At 56.2% G+C, this 18203-nt stretch overlaps 1 protein-coding gene across 1 annotated transcript in view; it reads right to left on the bottom strand.

The window, feature by feature from the left end:
* Positions 1 to 18203, bottom strand: part of STK11 (serine/threonine kinase 11) — a 67646-nt gene that overhangs the window by 8188 nt on the left and 41255 nt on the right. The window contains exons 8-9 of the mRNA XM_038772028.1: positions 11849 to 11906; positions 4775 to 4968 (exon numbers count right to left, since the gene is read on the bottom strand). Coding sequence (XP_038627956.1) covers positions 4775 to 4968; positions 11849 to 11906 — 252 coding nt within the window. The remainder of the gene's footprint in view (positions 1 to 4774; positions 4969 to 11848; positions 11907 to 18203) is intronic.

Raw genomic sequence — 18203 nt, 5'->3', positions numbered from 1 at the left:
AGTCAGAGGACTTGGGTTCTAATCCCAGCTCTGCCAAAATGCTTGCTGTGTGACCATGGGCAAGTTACTTAACTTCTCTGGGTCTCTGTTCTGATCGCCCTCTTCCTGCGAGCCCCGTACAGAACAGGCCCTGTATCCAACCTGAACATCTTGAATCTAGAACAGTGTTTGACACAGAGTAAATGCTTAACAAATCCACCGCCCGCCCCCAGCGAAAAAACAAAACACAAAAAAACCAAAAAAACTCCCCTCCAATGCCTGCTGCTGTTATTGCCGCCACCGCACCTCCAGATCCGGTCACAGGTGCCAGGCCTCCGTATGCCCCCTCGAGCTTCCCCAAAGAGCAATTTGGGGGGTGCGCTAACTTGAATGGTGTCCACTCAGGTGAGGGGCCCCGAGGCTTTCACTTGGCGCATCAGCATTAGTGTGGCTAGTTTCAATCTTACTCCCCGAGGCTAAGAGAGGCGGTCCAGCTGAACAAAACAAGGAATGTACTGGCTTTGCAGGTGGAGGGTTTGGAGAGGAAATCTCTCCCCACCAAGGAGTGTCTCCTCCAGACTCCAGTTGCCTCTTCTTCTCTTGGTGGGAGGGTATCCTAGATGGGCTTAACAGCTCCCCAGTAGCGGGGGTGAGGGGAAATAAGGGCTGCACACCAAGATATCATCTCTCTCATTCCTCCCCAAGGACGATGAGCCCTGATGCCTGCTGGGGGAAGCTTGTTCTGGAGGGAGAGGGCACCTGGATGCTGACACCAGGTCGGCTTGGGGGAACAGGCCTAGCCACCCAACATCCGCCCAAGGTCACAGGGCTCTTCCCGCCTCCTGCTTTCTCAGCCTGGACTGCAAATGGAACCCACGGCCAGTGGCCTGGCTGGGGGGAGGATTGGCAACAGGAGGACTTTCATGAGAAGCAGCATGGCATAGTGCACAGAGCACGAGTCGGAAGGTCGTGGGCTCTAATCCCGGCTCCGCCACTTCTGTGCTGTGTGACCTAGGGTAAGTCACACACACTGCATCAGCCTTCTCTCTGATCTCCCATCCTCGTGTCTCTCCCCACTTCAATCCATACTTCATGCCGCTGCCCGGATTGTCTTTGTCCAGAAACGCTCTGGGCATGTTACTCCCCCCCTCAAAAATCTCCAGTGGCTACCAATCAATCTGCGCATCAGGCAGAAACTCCTCACCCTCGGCTTCAAGGCTGTCCATCCCCTCGCCCCCTCCTACCTCACCTCCCTTCTCTCCTTCTCCAGCCCAGCCCGCACCCTCCGCTCCTCTGCCGCTAGTCTCCTCACCGTGCCTCGTTCTCGCCTGTCCCGCCGTCGACCCCTGGCCCACGTCATCCCCCTGGCCTGGAATGCCCTCCCTCTGCCCATCCGCCAAGCTAGCTCTCTTCCCCCCTTCAAGGCCTTAATGAGAGCTCACCTCCTCCAGGAGGCCTTCCCAGACTGAGCCCCTTCCTTCCTCTCCCCCTCGTCCCCCTCTCCATCCCCCCGTCTCACCTCCTTCCATTCCCCACAGCACCTGTATATATGTATATATGTTTGTACATATTTATTACTCTATTTATTTTACTTGTACATATCTATTCTATTTATTTTATTTTGTTAATATGTTTGGTTTTGTTCTCTGTCTCCCCCTTCTAGACTGTGAGCCCACTGTTGGGTAGGGACTGTCTCTATACGTTGCCACCTTGTACTTCCCAAGCGCTTAGTACAGTGCTCTGCACACAGTAAGCGCTCAATAAATACGACTGATTAATTGATTGATTGATTGAAGTCGCTTCACTTCTCTGGGCCTCAGTTAGCTCATCTGTAGAACGGGGCCTCAGACCATGAGCCCCACGTGGGACAAGGACTGTGTCTAACCCAACTTGCTTGTATCTACCCCCGGCGCTTAGCACAGCGCCTGGCACGTAGTAAGCGCTTAAGAAATGCCGTTATTATCATCTGTGGGCTAGAAGCTGAAGACCCTTAAAGGAACTGGCTTCCCTGGCCTCTCGCAGGAGTCCAGGGTGAAGGAAGAAGCTAGGGGAAGAAGCAGCAGCAAAACGCTTCTTTATTGTATTATCCTTTCGCTCCCCTCCATGCCCTCGTGTCCACCTTCCCCGTCCTGAGCCTCTCCTATCCTCCCCCTTTCTTCTGGATTCACAATCAAAATGGTAGGGGAAACCACCATAAAAGCAGGACTGGGGGTGTGGGAGAGAAAGAGACCGAAAGAAAACCCAACAGAGTTCTTTGTATATGGGTGGGTGGCTTTGCTTAGGTCTCCTCTCCTCAAGAGGGGGGCCCCATCTCCCACTGCTCACGGTGCCTGAATGCTGCTATTGTTTTCCCCAAGGAGCTGCTTCAGGCCAGTCTGGATCAACACGACACTCCTTTGGGTAAGGAGCCACTTACTTTTTGGGTGTAGAGATGCAGACAACTCCCTCCTACTCTTCTCCCCACTCCACCCCTCCCGCTCCCCCCCCACCATAAGTGCCTGCATCTTTTTGTGACAATGAGCTGCGGCGTTAAGGAACACAAAGAGAGATGGGAAAATCACACACATTTTCTAAAGAGCCCGGGGGTGGGGGGAGGACGGGGGCAGGTGGAGGAAGGAAGGTCAGAGCCTTTCTGGGGCTCTGACTGAGCAGTCTGTGCCCCAAGGGGGCTGGGCGGAGGGGCCAGGTGGCCAAACCAGGCTAAGAGCCTTCTCAGGGGTTACTGCCTGACAGAGCGGGGTCATCACTTTCTTTTTCTCCTTCTGCTTAAAATGGAGCCCCACTTGCCGAGAGGGCTCCCCCAATGCCGGGAGCATCAACAGGTCGCAGTGGGACCAGACAAGGAATAAAAACGACAGTTTTCAACTCTAGCCACGGGGCGCAGTGAGAAAGAGTTGAGATAATCCCGGAACCAAGCCAGCTGGGAGGCTCCCTAGGGCTTTTGTTGGGGGGGGGGGGGGGGGGGAGGGAGGAATCGGGTGTCGTGGTCTGGTAAAGCAAGTATGCAACTGAGGGGGAGGAGAGGAGGGAGGGGCCGGCAAGGTAACAGGGAAGCCGCTTGGCCCAGGTCTGGTGGGCAGGGGCCACGGACGGGGAGCCCGAGCCTTAAGATCTCTAACTCTCCCTTTCCTGCTAGCCTGGCGCCCACCCCTACCTTCCTCTAGGACTTCCTCCCAAGGAGACAGCACAAGTCTAGACTGTTGAAGGGAGCAGGTTTCTGGGTGGTGATGGTTGGGGGCGGGGGAGAGAGAGAGAGAGAGAGCGGAGGAGTCACGGGCCTCCAGAATCCGCAACGCTCAGCCAGACGGCACAAGGGATCCGCTCCCCCTCTGACCGTTTTCATCTGAGCCACGTGACTTCAACATCAATCCGCTCTTCTAGAAGGAAAGGACTGAAAACATTACAGCCCTGATCAAAGGCTCCAATTTCTCCATTCCCTAGCCGGGACCTCCTTTCTTCTTCTCCCCCGACCCGACTTCTTTGAAGGGATCATACTGGGAAGGGAATGGTAGGTGTTCAATGAATACCATTCCTCCTCCGGCCCCTGCTGCTGTCTAGTGTAGGCTTCTGACCTAGAGAAGGTGAAGCGGATCTGGGTGCTCCGCACATACCACTGACTGACTGACTGATTGATTCTCTCCTGCCGTCGAGCTCCGAGCATCAAGGAGTCTCCAGGCCAAACACAGCCCACCTGTCTACTCCACTTTGCCCCAAAGCCTCCCTTGAAAGGGAAGGTAGAGTCAGGATCCCAGCTGCCAAAGGGCAAACTTGATCCCACCAGCCTTTTGGGGACAATACCACCATTACCACCCAGTGGCCCCAGCCCTTAGCCCAGAAGTTTGGACAAGACGTTCCAGCCCCTGGCTTCCACGTCTGCTTGGGGGCAGGGGCCCAGAGTGCAGGCCAGCCCCTAGAGTGGCCCTCTGTATCCTGTCTCCTTCACAGCGGCATCGCACAAAGTGGCGTGAGATCAAATCTGTGCAGTTTCAGACTGATGAAGGGCGGCGGGGGGGGCCCAACCCAGATCCACCTCCCTATTTCTAGGACAGACGTCTCCACCAGACAGACAGACAGGGGCAGGAGTGGGGTAGCGATGGAAGAACACTAGAAAAGCCAGGGAAGGAGGCGAGCTGGTGAACTCCAAACGGCCTGAAGAACCAAAGGTATCACCTGCCCTCGGAAATATAAACTCTAGTCATCGCTTCTCTTACCCTGAAAGAACTCTAATGACGTGTGTGTGTGTGTGCATGTGTTTGGGGTGAGAAGCGACGGGGATGGGAGATTTGCAAAATGCTTTCCCAGGGAAAACTACAAATTCCCCAGGGAACGAGGAGGGGGCTAAGCCAGGCCAAAACGGAAGAGTCACTGGAACCAATGGGAAGCTGGAGCAGCTGTCTCTCCACAAGCATGTCTGATGCTCTACTCATGATTTCCATGCTGCGCTTACAGGACTTCCATGATCGGTTGGCAAAACTGGCCAAGGGATGAAGTGTGCAGAACAGTTCGGTCCCACGGGGGTGGAAAATTAGCGGCAAATGCCGGAGAGAGCGGCCAGCTGGGAGAGGAGGAACTGAGTTGGTGTTTTGGGGGTGGGGGGGGGTGAAGAAAGGGGAAGGGAGGAGGAGGAAGTACGGAAGGAAGGAAAGGGGGGTGGAAGCAATGGAGTGATACTTGGTTGAGACCCACTGGCAGGTTTCTCTGACCCCCACCTCCCACCCATCTTTGAGAAAGGGATATGGACAAGTGCAACATACCACCCTTTGCGGGGGGACGGGGGGAAGGGGGAGACACTTACCTGGGACTGTGAAGTCCTGAGTATAGATGACATCCTCTTCCATGTCCAAGGGTTCGTCGTCCTCGTCCTCATTATAGCCATGCAGATCCTCCAGGTAAGGCACCACTGTCATGCTCCGCCACCGGTCCTTGGTTTCTGGGCCGGGAGGGATGGGGACCAGAGGCTCCCCCTGAGGATGTTTCTTACGGAACCAGCTGCAAAAGCCAAGGTCAGGTCAGCAGAGCGCCCCCGATCCCTGCCCCCGACCCTTACTCTTTGCTCGGGGCCTCTCCCACGTCTGAACTGCCACTTATGCCTTCTTCCCGACCTGGAATGCCCTCCTTTCCTTCAAAGCCTCCCCAAAAGCCACCTCTTTCCAATGGCCTTCCCTCATGAATTCCAACTTTCCTGGCCACTCCACTGCCATCAGCCACCTCGCCATGCACGCGTGTAGTACGAGTAGTTGGCGAGGACAGCGAGAGGACAACTTTTTTGCGTGCCCAGTACGGCTGGGTCCATGGACTGCACACAGGCCTTTTCAGCCACACACACAACTCATAGGCAGACTTCACCATCAGCGGTGCCTTCTTCAAACACAAAGGACCCCCACCCCGGCGCGTATGCGCGCGCACACAGACATACACACATATAGGGACACATACTTCTATCTACTATATAGGTACCTAAATATAAGGCCGTGTGTCAGGTGTACCTCTGCTGCGTGACCTTGGGCAAGTCACTTCACTTCTCTGGGCCTCAGTTCCCTCATCAGCAGCGAGAGGGACAGGCCAGGTCTGAGGAAACTGCCCAGCAAGGGAAGATCTTAAGGCCCTGTAGCCAATGGGGGTGTGGGGAGGCCTCACCCCTTCTTGGGGAGCCCTGTAGATAATAATAATAATAATAATGATAATAATAATAATAATAATAATAATGATGTTGGTATTTGTTAAGCGCTTACTATGTGCCAAGCACTGTTCTAAACACTGGGGTAGATACAAGGTCATCAGGTTGTCCCACATGGGGCTCACAGTCTTAACCCCCGTTTTACAGATGAGGTTACTGAGGCCCAGAGAAGTTACGTGACTTGCCCGCAGTCACACAGCAGACAAGTGGTGGAGGCGGATTGGAACTCACGACCTCTGACTCCCAAGCCTGTGCTCTTTCCACTAAGCCACGCTGCTTCTCCGCCTGGGCCAACTTCAAGAATGAGGGACCTGGCAAAATCCCACCCCTTACCCTCTGGGGCACCAACCTCCTTCCCCTCCTGGCTGGGGGAGAAAGCCACAACCCAGTCACAGAGGGGAGTGTCACCTGAATGGTTTTTCCCCCGTGTGCTTTGAAAGACCATTTCAAACGCTCCCCTTTGTATGGAAGACTAATGAGGATGGAGAGCAAGATGGAGCGCAGGAGCCGGGAATTTCATTCCAGAAAAGAATCTGGTCGAGGCTGGCCGGCCAGAGGGACATTAGAGCCAGACACACACACACAGGGGCAGAGTCAGAGGCCCTGCGTCCCCTCTGAGAGGCAGGGAGGGGACAAGTCCCCAGCGAGAGCTCTTTATAAGATGCAGGGGCTGGAGGGGCGAGGAAGAAGGCACCTCTTCTCCCTCCACAGCGGCTGTCCAGAGCTCGTCACCTCTGGGGGCTTCCTCGACAAAGCTGCTCCCTCCCCCCGGGGCCTCTCCCAGCTAGTCCTCTCAGGAAGTCCCTTTTCCAAGGTCCTTAGCAGAGGGGGGGGTGGGTGGGAAGGGGGAAAATTCGGCTCATCTCCTGTGTTTGCCGTTACCAATAATGGGCTGGCCTCCTTGGCGCACCTCGGTACCATGGTGACGGGTGCCATAGAAACCAAGAGATCATGGGCTCGCTCCTCCAAACAGACCAGGACTTCTCACTCAGGGGAAAGCGGTCGGTTTAGTGAAGTCTCGCCTGCTTCCTCCTCCCAAACCTCCCCAACCACCCTGGCAGGCCAAGAGGGCTGCCACCCCCAGACTGCAGGGTAGGAGTGTTCTGGCAGTTAGTCCCCTGCCTGCTGGGACAAGTACGCCCAGGGTGCTCACAGGGCGGCTCGTTCCTGAGGGGGTCAGAACCCTACATTCCGGAGAGCGAGGCTGCAGGGGGCTGTCCCTGTCTCTAACCATCAGGGCGAAAACAAGCCTTCCAAAGGCGGGCAGGTGGGGAGAGGTGAACTGGGAGACGCAAACAAACTTCAACCTCATCCCATTCCCCCCACCCTTCCGAGTTCCTCTCCTACCCTCATCTCTCTGCTGCCTAAGGGGTAGGGGCCCGAGGGTCCAGGATACGCCACTTTCGGCTTCTTGGCCAGTAGGGCTCGAGTGGAGAGGAAGTGCAGGGGAGACGGGTTTCTTCTACACCCTGTGAAGCGTGGGTTTTTTTTTTTAAATATTTGTTAAGCACTTACCACGTGCCAGGCACTGTACTAAGTGCTGGGGTAGATACAAGCTAATAAGATTGGCCACAATCCATGTCTCACATGGGGCTCACAGTCTTAATCCCCGTTTTACAGATGACGGAGCTGAGGCCCAGAGAAGTGAAGTGACTTGCCCAAGGTCATGCAGCAGACATGTGGGGAGGCAGGATTAGAACACAGGTCCTTCTGACTCAGACCTGGGCTCTATCCACTGGGCCATGCTGCTTCTCTGGGGGGTTCAAGGATGGGCACTCTAGCTCCTCCCTGATCAAAGGATCAAGGGCTGGGGGGGAGGAACACAAAAACCTTCTCTCTGACAGGAAGTGCAATCTCCCTGTCGGGGAGGCAGGAAAGGCAAGAGGGAGAGAGAGTGGCATTTAATGAGCCCTTTTCATCTGCCAACTCAGACAATGATTCTATATCCAACCCTTATTCTTGGTAGGATCAAACTTCCCCCCTTCCTTTCAAGTCACTGTGGCTCTGGGGCACGGAGACTTATTACAGATGCAACTTGACAGCGCTCTGGGGCCCTGGTGACTTCTAATTCCAGGGACAGAATTTTTGGGTTTCGGAGCAAGTCGGGGCCCAGTCCCACTCTAAAATGAGGTCTGTTCTCCCGCTGGGAGGCTCTTAGCTCCCCCCCCCCCCCCGCAGCCCCCAGGCAAGGCACTACTTTTGGGGCTGGGATTTCCAGGCTTCAACCCACTGCTGGCTACCCTCTAGACTGTCAGCCCGTTGTGAGCAGGGAACGTGTCTGCCAGGTCGGTCGTACTGTACTCTGCCAAGCACTTACAACAGTGCTCTGCACATAGTAAGCGCTCAATAAATACCACTGATTGCTTGATTTATTGCTCTGAGATCAGGCCCTCCCAGTGGACTTTCTCAGCGAGTGGAGAGGGAACGTGCCCATAACTGCCAACGTGGGGCCTTGGGTTGGATCCGAAAGTCGGCCAGCCCAGGTTCTGATGCCAGTCAACCCACGGGGGCTCCTGACACTAAAACCCCACCCGGTTTCAGCCTCGGGGCTGCAAACCCTCCTTCATCTCACTGCCATGCTGTTACCCTGCAATGCAAGGCCAGGGACTAAATTCATTCACTGCAGAGGAGCTAAGAGAGGAGCTCAAGGGATGCAAGGATAGATGATGCTCCTGTGGGAGAGGGAAGAGGAGATAAGAGTTAAAGGGGCGGGCAGGCAGCCACCCAGTAGAGAGAGACTCCTGAGGAGTCACTGTCACTGAGCCGGATGAGGATACAAGGTCACCTAGGCCGAAGAGAACAACAAGGAGCTTGAAGTTCCCCACTGATATGCAGAAGTGCCTTCCTCCAGTGCTCAGGACCCCAAGGGGGCCCACAGACAGCACCCCAAGAGAAGAGGGCCAGGGGGCGGGGAGGGAAGCTCTCAGATAGCTGCCGGGGAGCAGGGGAGGGGAAACACGGGCGAGGTCGGGGACAAGAGGGTGGGGTCAGAGACCTCAGAAGGGCAGTGGCCCCAGGACTGCCGACCCACGAGCCTGTGGCACTCACTTTCTAGAATCACACCTGGGTCAAGGACTGAACCCACAAAGAGTGACACTCGAGGGGGAAAGAGGCAAGGCTGTTGCCGGGGAAATGGCTGACTGATGGAGAACCCAGCCTCCACCATGTCACTTTTGATTTTCTTCCAGAAAATCATTCAATTCAAGCTGTCAGGTGGGTAGCCTTATGGCTAATGACACCAGACTTGGTGTGTGTGTGTGGTGTGTGCATGTGTGCATATATATATATTTATATATACACAGAGAGAGAGAGAGAGAGAAAGAGTGAGTGTGTGTGTGTGTGTGTGTGTGTGTGTGTGAGGGATGGCTACAATCCCCAGGGGTGAGGCACCGGTGAATTTCACCACCCCTGCTTCCCCCATCCTCTCTTCTCTTTGGGCTCCTTAGAAAGGGTCCCAGAACTAAGCTTCCACACACACCTGGTTGCTTAATACCAGAGACTGCTTAAGTGAGTGGCAACCAAAAAAAAAGGCAGAAAACCGAAGGCTGAGGGGAAAGGAGGGAGGGAGGAAGGAAGAGGACACTCAGGAAGCAAGCCTTTGGCCAAATGTTTCGCAAAACCCCAGCCAGCATTGTTCGACGGGACTCAGCCTGCCCATTCTGTACGTTAAACCCAAAGGTAGGGTCCCTCTCTCCTGCCACACCTCATCTCTCCAAAACGGTCGTGGGCAGGCAGACCCAACCTCTACCGAGCTGGGCGGTAACCCAAAAGCGTTCCATGCAGCACCCCACAAGAGCTACAGAGCTCCAATTTGAAAAGGGAGTCAAGGAGCCTAGAAGAATAGAGACGGGAGGGGGAATAATGGAGGGAAGCGAGCTACGGGGCCCAGCAGGAACAGCTCTTGCTCCATCCCTGGAGGCGGGCTGGCAAAACTGGCCGAGGGGCTTTGTGAATGGAACACCAGGGAGAGGGGAAGAGAGAAATCTCCGTTCATCACCCCAGCCCTCCCAGAGAGGACCCAACATCCTCCCTCCACGCCACCATGGTGGGCGGCCTGGGGAGGGTGAATGGCCTCAGCAGCAGCTGGGCCCAATTAAGAAGGGAGCGATGCGGCCCCTCCAGCATGTGAGATTTCCACTGGCTCCCCCCGCCCTGGGCCCGCGGCGCGCTCTTCCTCCCGCTCACTGAGCCTCCGAGTGGGGGCCTCCAGGGCCCAGGCCGGGCTTTGCGGGCTGGATGCTGCTGACGCAAATGGTTCTGGCCAGAAGGTTAGGAAGGGGAGGGGAGAAGGGAGAGCGACAGAGAGGTCGGAACTAAACTCGACAGAAGAAATCTTTTGCAAGTTAGAAAGCAGGCTCGGATGCTTGGTAGTTTGCACCTAGGGAGTCTCACTTCCCCTCTGCCTGCCCACACCCCCAAGAAGGCTCTATGGGAGGCTCATCCCACAAAGGGGATGTTGGGGCGGGGGGAAAGAGAGGCTTTTTGGGACAGAGAGAGGGCCCTGGAGAGGGAGGAGTCGGGGGTTGGAGGGGGAGACAGAAAGGGGCAAGGAAACATTTCCCTCATTTCACATTCTCCATCTTGCTACGCTGCTCCATCCAGCCTCAGATCCACGGGACTTGGGAATTCAGAGAGGCAGGGGGCCTGCTAACGTGACCGTGGCCACAGCCGCCACGCCTCCGCCAGTCTACAGACTTCCCTGCCGGCTCTGGGGCAGGGAGAAGTCTGCCAGGACCGTTTCATCAAGGAAAGGGGAGGTCGGCCAAAGACACGAGGAGGTGGGCTGACCCATAGTGATGCCCTGACCCATTTTTCAGGTGAAAAGCAACTTGAACTGGTGGTCTCTTGGGGTGTGTGTGTGTGTGTATGTGGCGGAGCACAAGGGGTGGGGGGGAGAGAGAGATGGAGGAGGAGGAGGAAAGGATTACATTCTGGGTCGGCCTTGGGACAACGGCTGAGGATGGCATCGAAGCTCCTTGGAGATCAGGCTTCTTCAGGGAGTACAAGACACTCTGCAGCTAACTCATCTAGTCCTCCAGAGGGGACCCAGGCTGTCAAGAGGCACCTCAGTAGAAATGGGAGGGAGAACTAGAGGCAACATGGTCCCCGACAAAAGTTGGCGGAAGGGGGAAAGGCCTCCCGCCAAAACTCCGAGGTGTAGTCAAGCTGTCCGAGAGGCACCGAAACTGGGAGTGGTGAGTTCACTTCAGCCTCTGGCCCGGCTACCCCAGGCCTCGGTTTAATTTCCAATACCAAGGAAAGGGAGCGAGTCCACCGGTCTCCAAGAGGGGCCAAGAGAAATCCTCCTCGGAAGCAAGTCACCCGGGTCATCGCCCCCGGAGCTGTCCGGCCCTGGCTAGGACAGTTAGGGGCGGCCCCCCACATCACTGAAATGACTACCATAGACTAGGAAGGGGAAACAGACCAGAGATGTGGTCCCATGCTGGCCAGAGACCCACCAACCCCAAGCAGCTCCTCTGCCCTGCACCTCGGGGACCGCACTTGGTTCGGTAGGAAAATGGGCCCGGGCCAGGCCCCGCCTGCCTGCCTGCCGACATCCAGATTCCAGGAGCCCAAAGGTCCGTGACAGCGGGCACGCGTGTGGCGGCCCAGGGCCTCGGAGCCTGAGCCTTCCTCCCCTCCCCTCCCAGAGGCTGGCTCTTCTGCTTTACCGGGGACACCTGCTTGGACCGGGAAGCCTTGGTTCCTTTGGTGGAGCCCCTCAGCACTTTCTAAAACGGCCCCCATGAGACTGTCCTGCTCTCCAACCGGGTCCTGGCTTTCACTGAGCCTTTGGGTGTTTTCTTTTCAGCACAAAAACACCCCTCCCCCTCCCCCGTCTCAACGAGAGCTACCTAGCCAGACCAGGGCCGGGGGGGGCGGGAAGAAAAACCGCTTGACCCTGGGGCCCCGACCTGCCTCCTCCACGGCACAAATGTGCTGGGAGCCACCTGCATCTCGAACAAGAATTAGAAGCACGCGCCCACCCTGTCAGTGCCGCTGATTCAAAATGTCCTAGCTGGAAGCTGACCAAAATGGGGCAGGGATGAAAAGGGAAGGGGCAGGGAAGGGGCCAGGACCAGCACGTAAGCTTCCTGGGGGTGGAGTGGGGTGGGGGCTGGGGATGGGGGGTGGTGGAGAAGGCTGGGATGTTCCCAGGCTCCTGGTCTGGGGAGAAGGAAGAACACTCACTTGTGCTGCCGTATCTGCTGTATTGAAAACCTCTTGGCTGGTTCGTACTCAAGCATCCCTGAAGAGAGGGGAGAGAACAGTAAGGGTTGAGTCAGGCGAAAGACAACGGGCAGAAAGGGCTCTCTCTGGTCTCATCTTCCCCAAACCCTCTGACCTTTCCATGCCAACGAGATGCCGGAAAAGGCTTTTGGTCCAAACCCAAGAGTTTCCTCGTCTTCTCCGGCACAACCCCTCCGTCACGTGCAACCGGTTCTTCTGAACCGGGCTCCCCACTCCCCTCAATGGCAGAGGCAGGGGGCCACAAAAGGCACACGCCCGGGACGCCCGGAGAGCGGGCGGAGGGGCTGGAGGAGAGCCAGGCCCCGGCTCCAGGAAGAGGCAGGGATGGGCCGGGGCGGAAGCTGGGTACGCCGAGTCAGGCTCCGGATGGGGTTCGCCCCACCTGTCCTCCGTGGGAAACGGGTCCCACACAACTCTAAGACAGTCCCGTCGGGGTGGGATTTCTTCGGCGGGAAAGAGCCAACTCTATCCTAGCCGTCGTAGGGGTGGACGGACCCACGCCCCCAAGGCCGGAAGGCATCGCGCTGGGCATCGGGCATCCAGCTTAGCAACCTGGAGCCTCTTGCCTCTTCTGGGATGGAGAGAGGCCTTGCCTCCCAAACCATCTCCAGGCCGAGCCCAGGCTGGCCAAATACATCTCACTGTCTCCAATCCTTAAAGCACAGGACGAGCAACTGCTCGACAGCAGGAGAGGTGTCTGTCTGCACTGCTCCCCAGAGGCTGAGCCTATGGGGCCAAGTTCAAATTTGGGCAGGCCGGGACGGCATTCCCCTCCTCCTGCTCCGGTTGTTAGAGGAGCATTCTGTGGGAGATGAAACCAAAGCAGAGGCCACGCAAATGCATATGCTTTTACCGCCTGTGGTCTTTCCCCATAATTGCTCCCATGTCTGGTAGCCATTTAAATCTGGCCATTAGGGAGAGATGTCTTTTTTTTTTTTTTTTCAGGATTTGGGTAGACCAGACCCCAAATTTTCTCACTGCCCATCAAACCAGGGCTTGGTCACGGTTTAGTCTCTCAAAATCCAGTCTGTGAAGTGCTGTCTCTTGCTGTCTTCTGGGTTGATCTAAATGATTAAAACCATGAACCAGGCCACCATAGTTCAGTCTCACAGTCTGTCCCGCCTGGGATTCTGTCCCTGACAGTGACGCGTGAAAAAGAAATATTATGTGATAGTTGCCCTCCTGGACAGCCTTGTCTGTCTCTTGCTCGCCATCCCGCTCTTCTAAGATCAGGCCAACATCACGGCCCAGGATGTGGGGCACCAGGACACGTATAAGAACTGCGTGCGTGCGGACGTGTGTGTGGGTGGAGGGGGTGGCTGGCCTCCTGGAAATGCAGAGAGCCCGAAAGGGCAAGGGGATGCCACCACAAGACGAAGGAGTGCCGTCACCACCTCCCCTGCCCCCGGCATCTTCTCAGGATGCCCAGGTGGATTCAAGGGAAGGGCAGCCCAGTGGCCAAGCCTCCTGGCTGGGCACCTGTTGCGGTGCGGTGGATGAAGGGCTACGGGTTCCTAAGGAATTTGGGTTCCAGAGCCCTCCGACTCCCAGCAACCAAGTTGTCTGAGGGGAAACGGGCTCCGGACATCAGTGCCGCTGCCCAGCTGGCTTTATCGCTTTGGAGAATCAGAGTCCTCTGTGTCTCCGTCTCCTTCAGCGGTGGGATGCGAACTGGCCACTGGCCATGGGGTGTGGTGACACCAGGATGTTTCGCGGGCGAGGGAAACGGTTGCCTCCCCTCCGCCACTGTGGAGAAAACCGAAAGGGCCATCTTCCATCTGAGAATCAATTTCACGCCAGGCTGGCTCCCGGAATGCGACGATTTTCCAGCCAGCAGGTCAAACATGACCTAATACTCTATTTTTAGCTGTTGTGAACAAACAAGGCCCAGGATTCTGGTTCACCCATTAGTAGGGCTCCTTCAGGAAGGGGCGCCTTGCTGGGGATGGGGTCATGAACAAAAATCTCCTTCCCCGCCCCCAACACTTCTCCATTCCCTTCCTCTGGATACAAGCCCCACCGGGCAAAGACGGGACGCCCCAGCTCCTAAAGTCCCCGAAATGGCCCTTCAAGGTAAATGGTCAGCTTCAGAGCCTGCCTTGGAATCCCACGAGCCCATTTCTGCCCAAGAGCGGACTCCCAAGGGGCCTCTGGAGCAGACACCTTCCCTCCCCCCCGGCCAACCCAGCTCCCCATGGTGCTGCCGTAAGAAGTCTCAGTTTCTCAGTTTAGTCAGAGCTCTAGGACCGCTTCCGCCCGCTGCTGGCCCCGGTCAGCTGTTGCTACCCCATCTTAGACAAAGCATATGGGTGACCGAAGTAAAACCCTCGCTGAAAACGTCCATTTGCAAATCAAGTTTGGGGAAGAGTCCAGCTGGCCTGAAAGCAGGCCCCGGTTTGAGGAGCAAACCCTTCCTTCGTCCCTGGCACCCTCCGCCCCCCGACTCCCCACTATGCAGGCCTTGAGAAACAGCCTCCCTGATCTCCCAAGGCAGGAGTCTGGGCTGAAGCCAAGAGCCAGGACTCCACTGATTCCAACCACACAGACCACTCTCAACCCCCCGCCGTTCCCACCCGGGGGCTGCGGCGGGCCAAGCCGGCGTCCGGCTCAGAAAGCCCCGCGCCAACACCCGCCCTCCTCGCCAGCCCGTTTGGCGTTCTGCAGCTTTTCCTCTGGACTCATTCGCTTCAGTCAGGCTGCCTCCTTTGCCAGGCCACCTCCTTCGCCTGACAAAGTAGGTGGAGGGCGGGAGGGGTGAGGTGGGCTTGGATGGAATGGAGAGGGAGAGTCGACTCCTAGGTGAACCTTGTCCTGAAATTGGCAGAGGGCTCCTCTTTCCAGGGCACTTGCACCCTAATGATTTCACTTCACCCTCGCACTAGCCCTGCGAGGAGGGAGAGACAGGTGGCGTTGCGCCCTTTTAACAAATGGGGAAACTGAGGGCCCGGGACGTGACTCAGCAGGACAGTAGCAGAGTTGGGACTAGAAGCCAGGCCTCCTTCTCCTTCCAGCAGGCCATGCTGACTCGCCTGGAAACCTCTCCCTGGGGGTAAGAGGGTGGGCCGGGCCTGGGCAAGCCCTGCCTAGGCTTGACAGACTGAGGGGCCCCTGTTTCCTTTGCTCCCTCCTCCCAAGCCCCATCTGCAATGGCCTCAACTCCCAAGAGGGTTAAAACTCACCCAGTCTCCATCCCGGGTGGCGGGAACTACGACCCCTTCACCCCCAGCTTTTAGCTGTCCTCATTAGGGGTAGCGGTGGAAACAAGGGCCTGTTCATCTGCCCAACTCCCGCCTTTCGCTGCTGGTGCCCGCCGAAGGTGGGCGGGAAGAGAGACTCAGAGTAATTACTGAACCACGCAGAATAACAGGTAGAGAGGTAGGGGGATGTGGGCTCCAGAAAAGGAAGCATCCTAGTGTTTTCTAAGAGGGGGATTTAATAGCACCGATTATGCGGTCCTGTGGGGCGGGAAGAGGGAGTCATTGTTCTTAAAACAATGAAAGCAATTTCAGCAGCCAGGGAGGGAGCTGGATCCAAAAGGAGCTGAAGAAATTTGGGGCGGGCTTGGGAGAGAAGAAAAGTTCTCACCAGGGGCCAGATTTCTAGCTCTAGGCTTCAGATGCCTGACTAGTGAGCACCCAGCTCAAGCTTCATGCCCCGCTCTCTGCGGGGCTTGGCCATGGGGACCATCCCAACTGCTGAAAACGATGAGATAATTTCCTGGCCTACAATGGGTTCCTTTCTCTCTCCCCCCAACAAATGCACGGGCCCCAGAGGAGCTGGTAATAATAATGTTGGTATTTGTTAAGCGCTTACTATGTGCCATGCACTGTTCTAAGCGCTGGTGGATACAAGGTAATCAAGGTCGTCCCACGTGGGGCTCACTGTCTCAGCCCCCATTTTACAGAAGAGGGAACTGAGGCACAGAGAAGTTCAGCGCCTTGGCCAAAGTCACACAGCTGACAAGTGGCGGGGTCGGGAATAGAACCCATGAGCTCTGACACCCAAGCCCGTGCTCTTTCCACTGGGGCACGCTGGGGTAAGCCAGGCCCCAAGAGGGCTACCCTAGCCTGCTTTCATCCGCCCCGAGAAAGGCCGCCCCAAAGGGCAGGGGTGGCTCTCAATAAATGGAATACACAATGGGGAGACCCCGACACTCTGGGAATGCTGCCAGCCGGACTCCACGGGTACAGTGCCCAGCTCGGCCCTCTGAAACCCCGACAGATGTCCTACTGACTTTGGGCGATCAGACTTTCCTCGTCTGCCCCACCCTACCTGATTTTATTTGAGGATCCACGACACAATATGATCCTGCTTGTCTTCACCTGGCCAAAGCCTCTCCTTAGGTGGCTCCCGGGACCTCCCACAACACCGCTACCTCTGTCATCATCCCAGAAGTGTCCCTTCTCCTTCCCCCGTCCCCCCCAGACCCATCCATCCCTCTCAGCTCCATTACAGAAGCAGCAGCATTATGAGAAGCAGCGTGGCTCGGTGGAAAGAGCCCGGGCTCTGGAGTCAGAGGTCATGGGTTCAAATCCCGCCTCCACCACGTCTGCTGTGTGACATTGGGCAAGTCACTTAACTTCTCTGAGCCTCAGTTCCCTCATCTGTAAAATGGGGATTAAGACTGTGAGCCCCATGTGGGACAACCTGATCACCTCGTATCCCCCGAGCGCTTAGAACGGTGCTTTGTACATAGTAAGCGCTTAACAAATGTCATCATTATTATTATTATTATTATCCCCCCAGCGCTTAGAACAGTGCTTTGCACATCGTAAGCACTTAACAAATGCCATTATTATTATTATTGCAGAACCCCACTCCTTCTCAAAAGGCAGCAAGTGACCTTTCCTAAAAATAGCCCAACCTGCCTCAATTTAGAGCCAAACTGTGTCTCCTCAAAAGAAGAATCAGGTCTCGTGAGAGATAAAGGGAAATCAGTCTGGTACACCCAGCAGCTTCAGCAGCTGCGGAAGAAGACGGGAAGAAGGGAGGTGGGGGAGCCTGGGGGAGGGGAAGAGGGAAGGGGGGATGGAGGGACGTCAGCAACAAAACCAAAAGCTTTCAGAAGAATCAGTGACAGAAAACAAGCTTTTCTAAAAGCTGGGCCGGGAGAGCCCACTGCACCCAGCTCCACCATCCTGAGAGGATGTGGACCTTCCTTTGCCGCCACACTGTGGTCACCTTGCTCGAGTCCCCACCGAAAGAGGAGACTGCATCACGGAGACAGGCTTTCATCAGTTTCTCGGCATCCCCCCTCTCTTACCCTGGAGGAACAAGGGGACCCCTGCCTGGTGAGCGGAGGCTCTGATTTTGCCAGCTGCGAAAAGGAGACGAGGGTGGGAACCCCAGACACTGGGGGTCTCTGAGTCGACCAACCTGGGCCCACGGTCCTTTGGCTGGCCAGGTGACTTGCGGCCAGGTCGCAGGGGAGGCTCCGGATGCGTTCGGGGGCTCTACGAGAATGGCTCTCGGTGTAGGGGAGCCAATTCATTCATTCATTCATTCAATTGTATTTACTGAGCGCTTACTGTGTGCAGAGCACTGTACTAAGCGCTTGGGAAGCGCTTGGGACCGTCTCTATATCTTGCCAACTTGTACTTCCCAAGCGCTTAGTACAGTGCTCTGCACACAGTAAGCACTCAATAAAGACAATTGAATGAATGAATGAAGTACAAATTGGCAACATATAGAGACGGCCCCTACCCAACAATGGGCTCACAGCCAATACCATGGAGCCCCAAAGAGGGAGAGAGGCACCCTAATGAAATGGACCAGGTCAGGAGGGACAAAGAGGGGAGAACCACCACCCCTCAACGCCACTTTTGTCAAATGGGCCCGGGGGACTGCCGGGCTTGTTCCCTGCCTTGGCCCCGGCTTTTCCTCTTCGCTCCTCTAATGACCTGACAGGTGGACACGTGATGGAGGAGCTTTGGGCTCTGCCTCGTGTGACCAGCCCTCATCCCAGCTCTCAAAGGGCGGATGTTTTGTGGTTGCCAACCACCAGAAACACACACACACACACACACACACACACACACACACACACACACACACACACACACACACTCTCTCTCTCTCTCTCTCTCTCTCTCTCTCTCTCTCTCAATCCTGAAAGGGCCAAGGGTGGGAGCAAGGTGGGGAGTAGCCTGGCTTCTTGAACGCTGGTGTCGACTGTCCATCTGGCACAGCCCAGAAGGGAGCATAACTAAAGCCAAAGGTAAATAAATAAGTGGTCTGCAGGAGCCCCACTGCTGGGTAGGGACCGTTTCTATATGTTGCCAACTTGTACTTCCCA

This window comes from Tachyglossus aculeatus, chromosome X1 (assembly GCF_015852505.1).
Source record: "Tachyglossus aculeatus isolate mTacAcu1 chromosome X1, mTacAcu1.pri, whole genome shotgun sequence".
Classification (NCBI taxonomy): domain Eukaryota; kingdom Metazoa; phylum Chordata; class Mammalia; order Monotremata; family Tachyglossidae; genus Tachyglossus; species Tachyglossus aculeatus.
The sequence above is the reverse complement of the archived record's forward strand: the minus strand, read 5'-3'. Positions and strand labels throughout refer to the sequence as shown.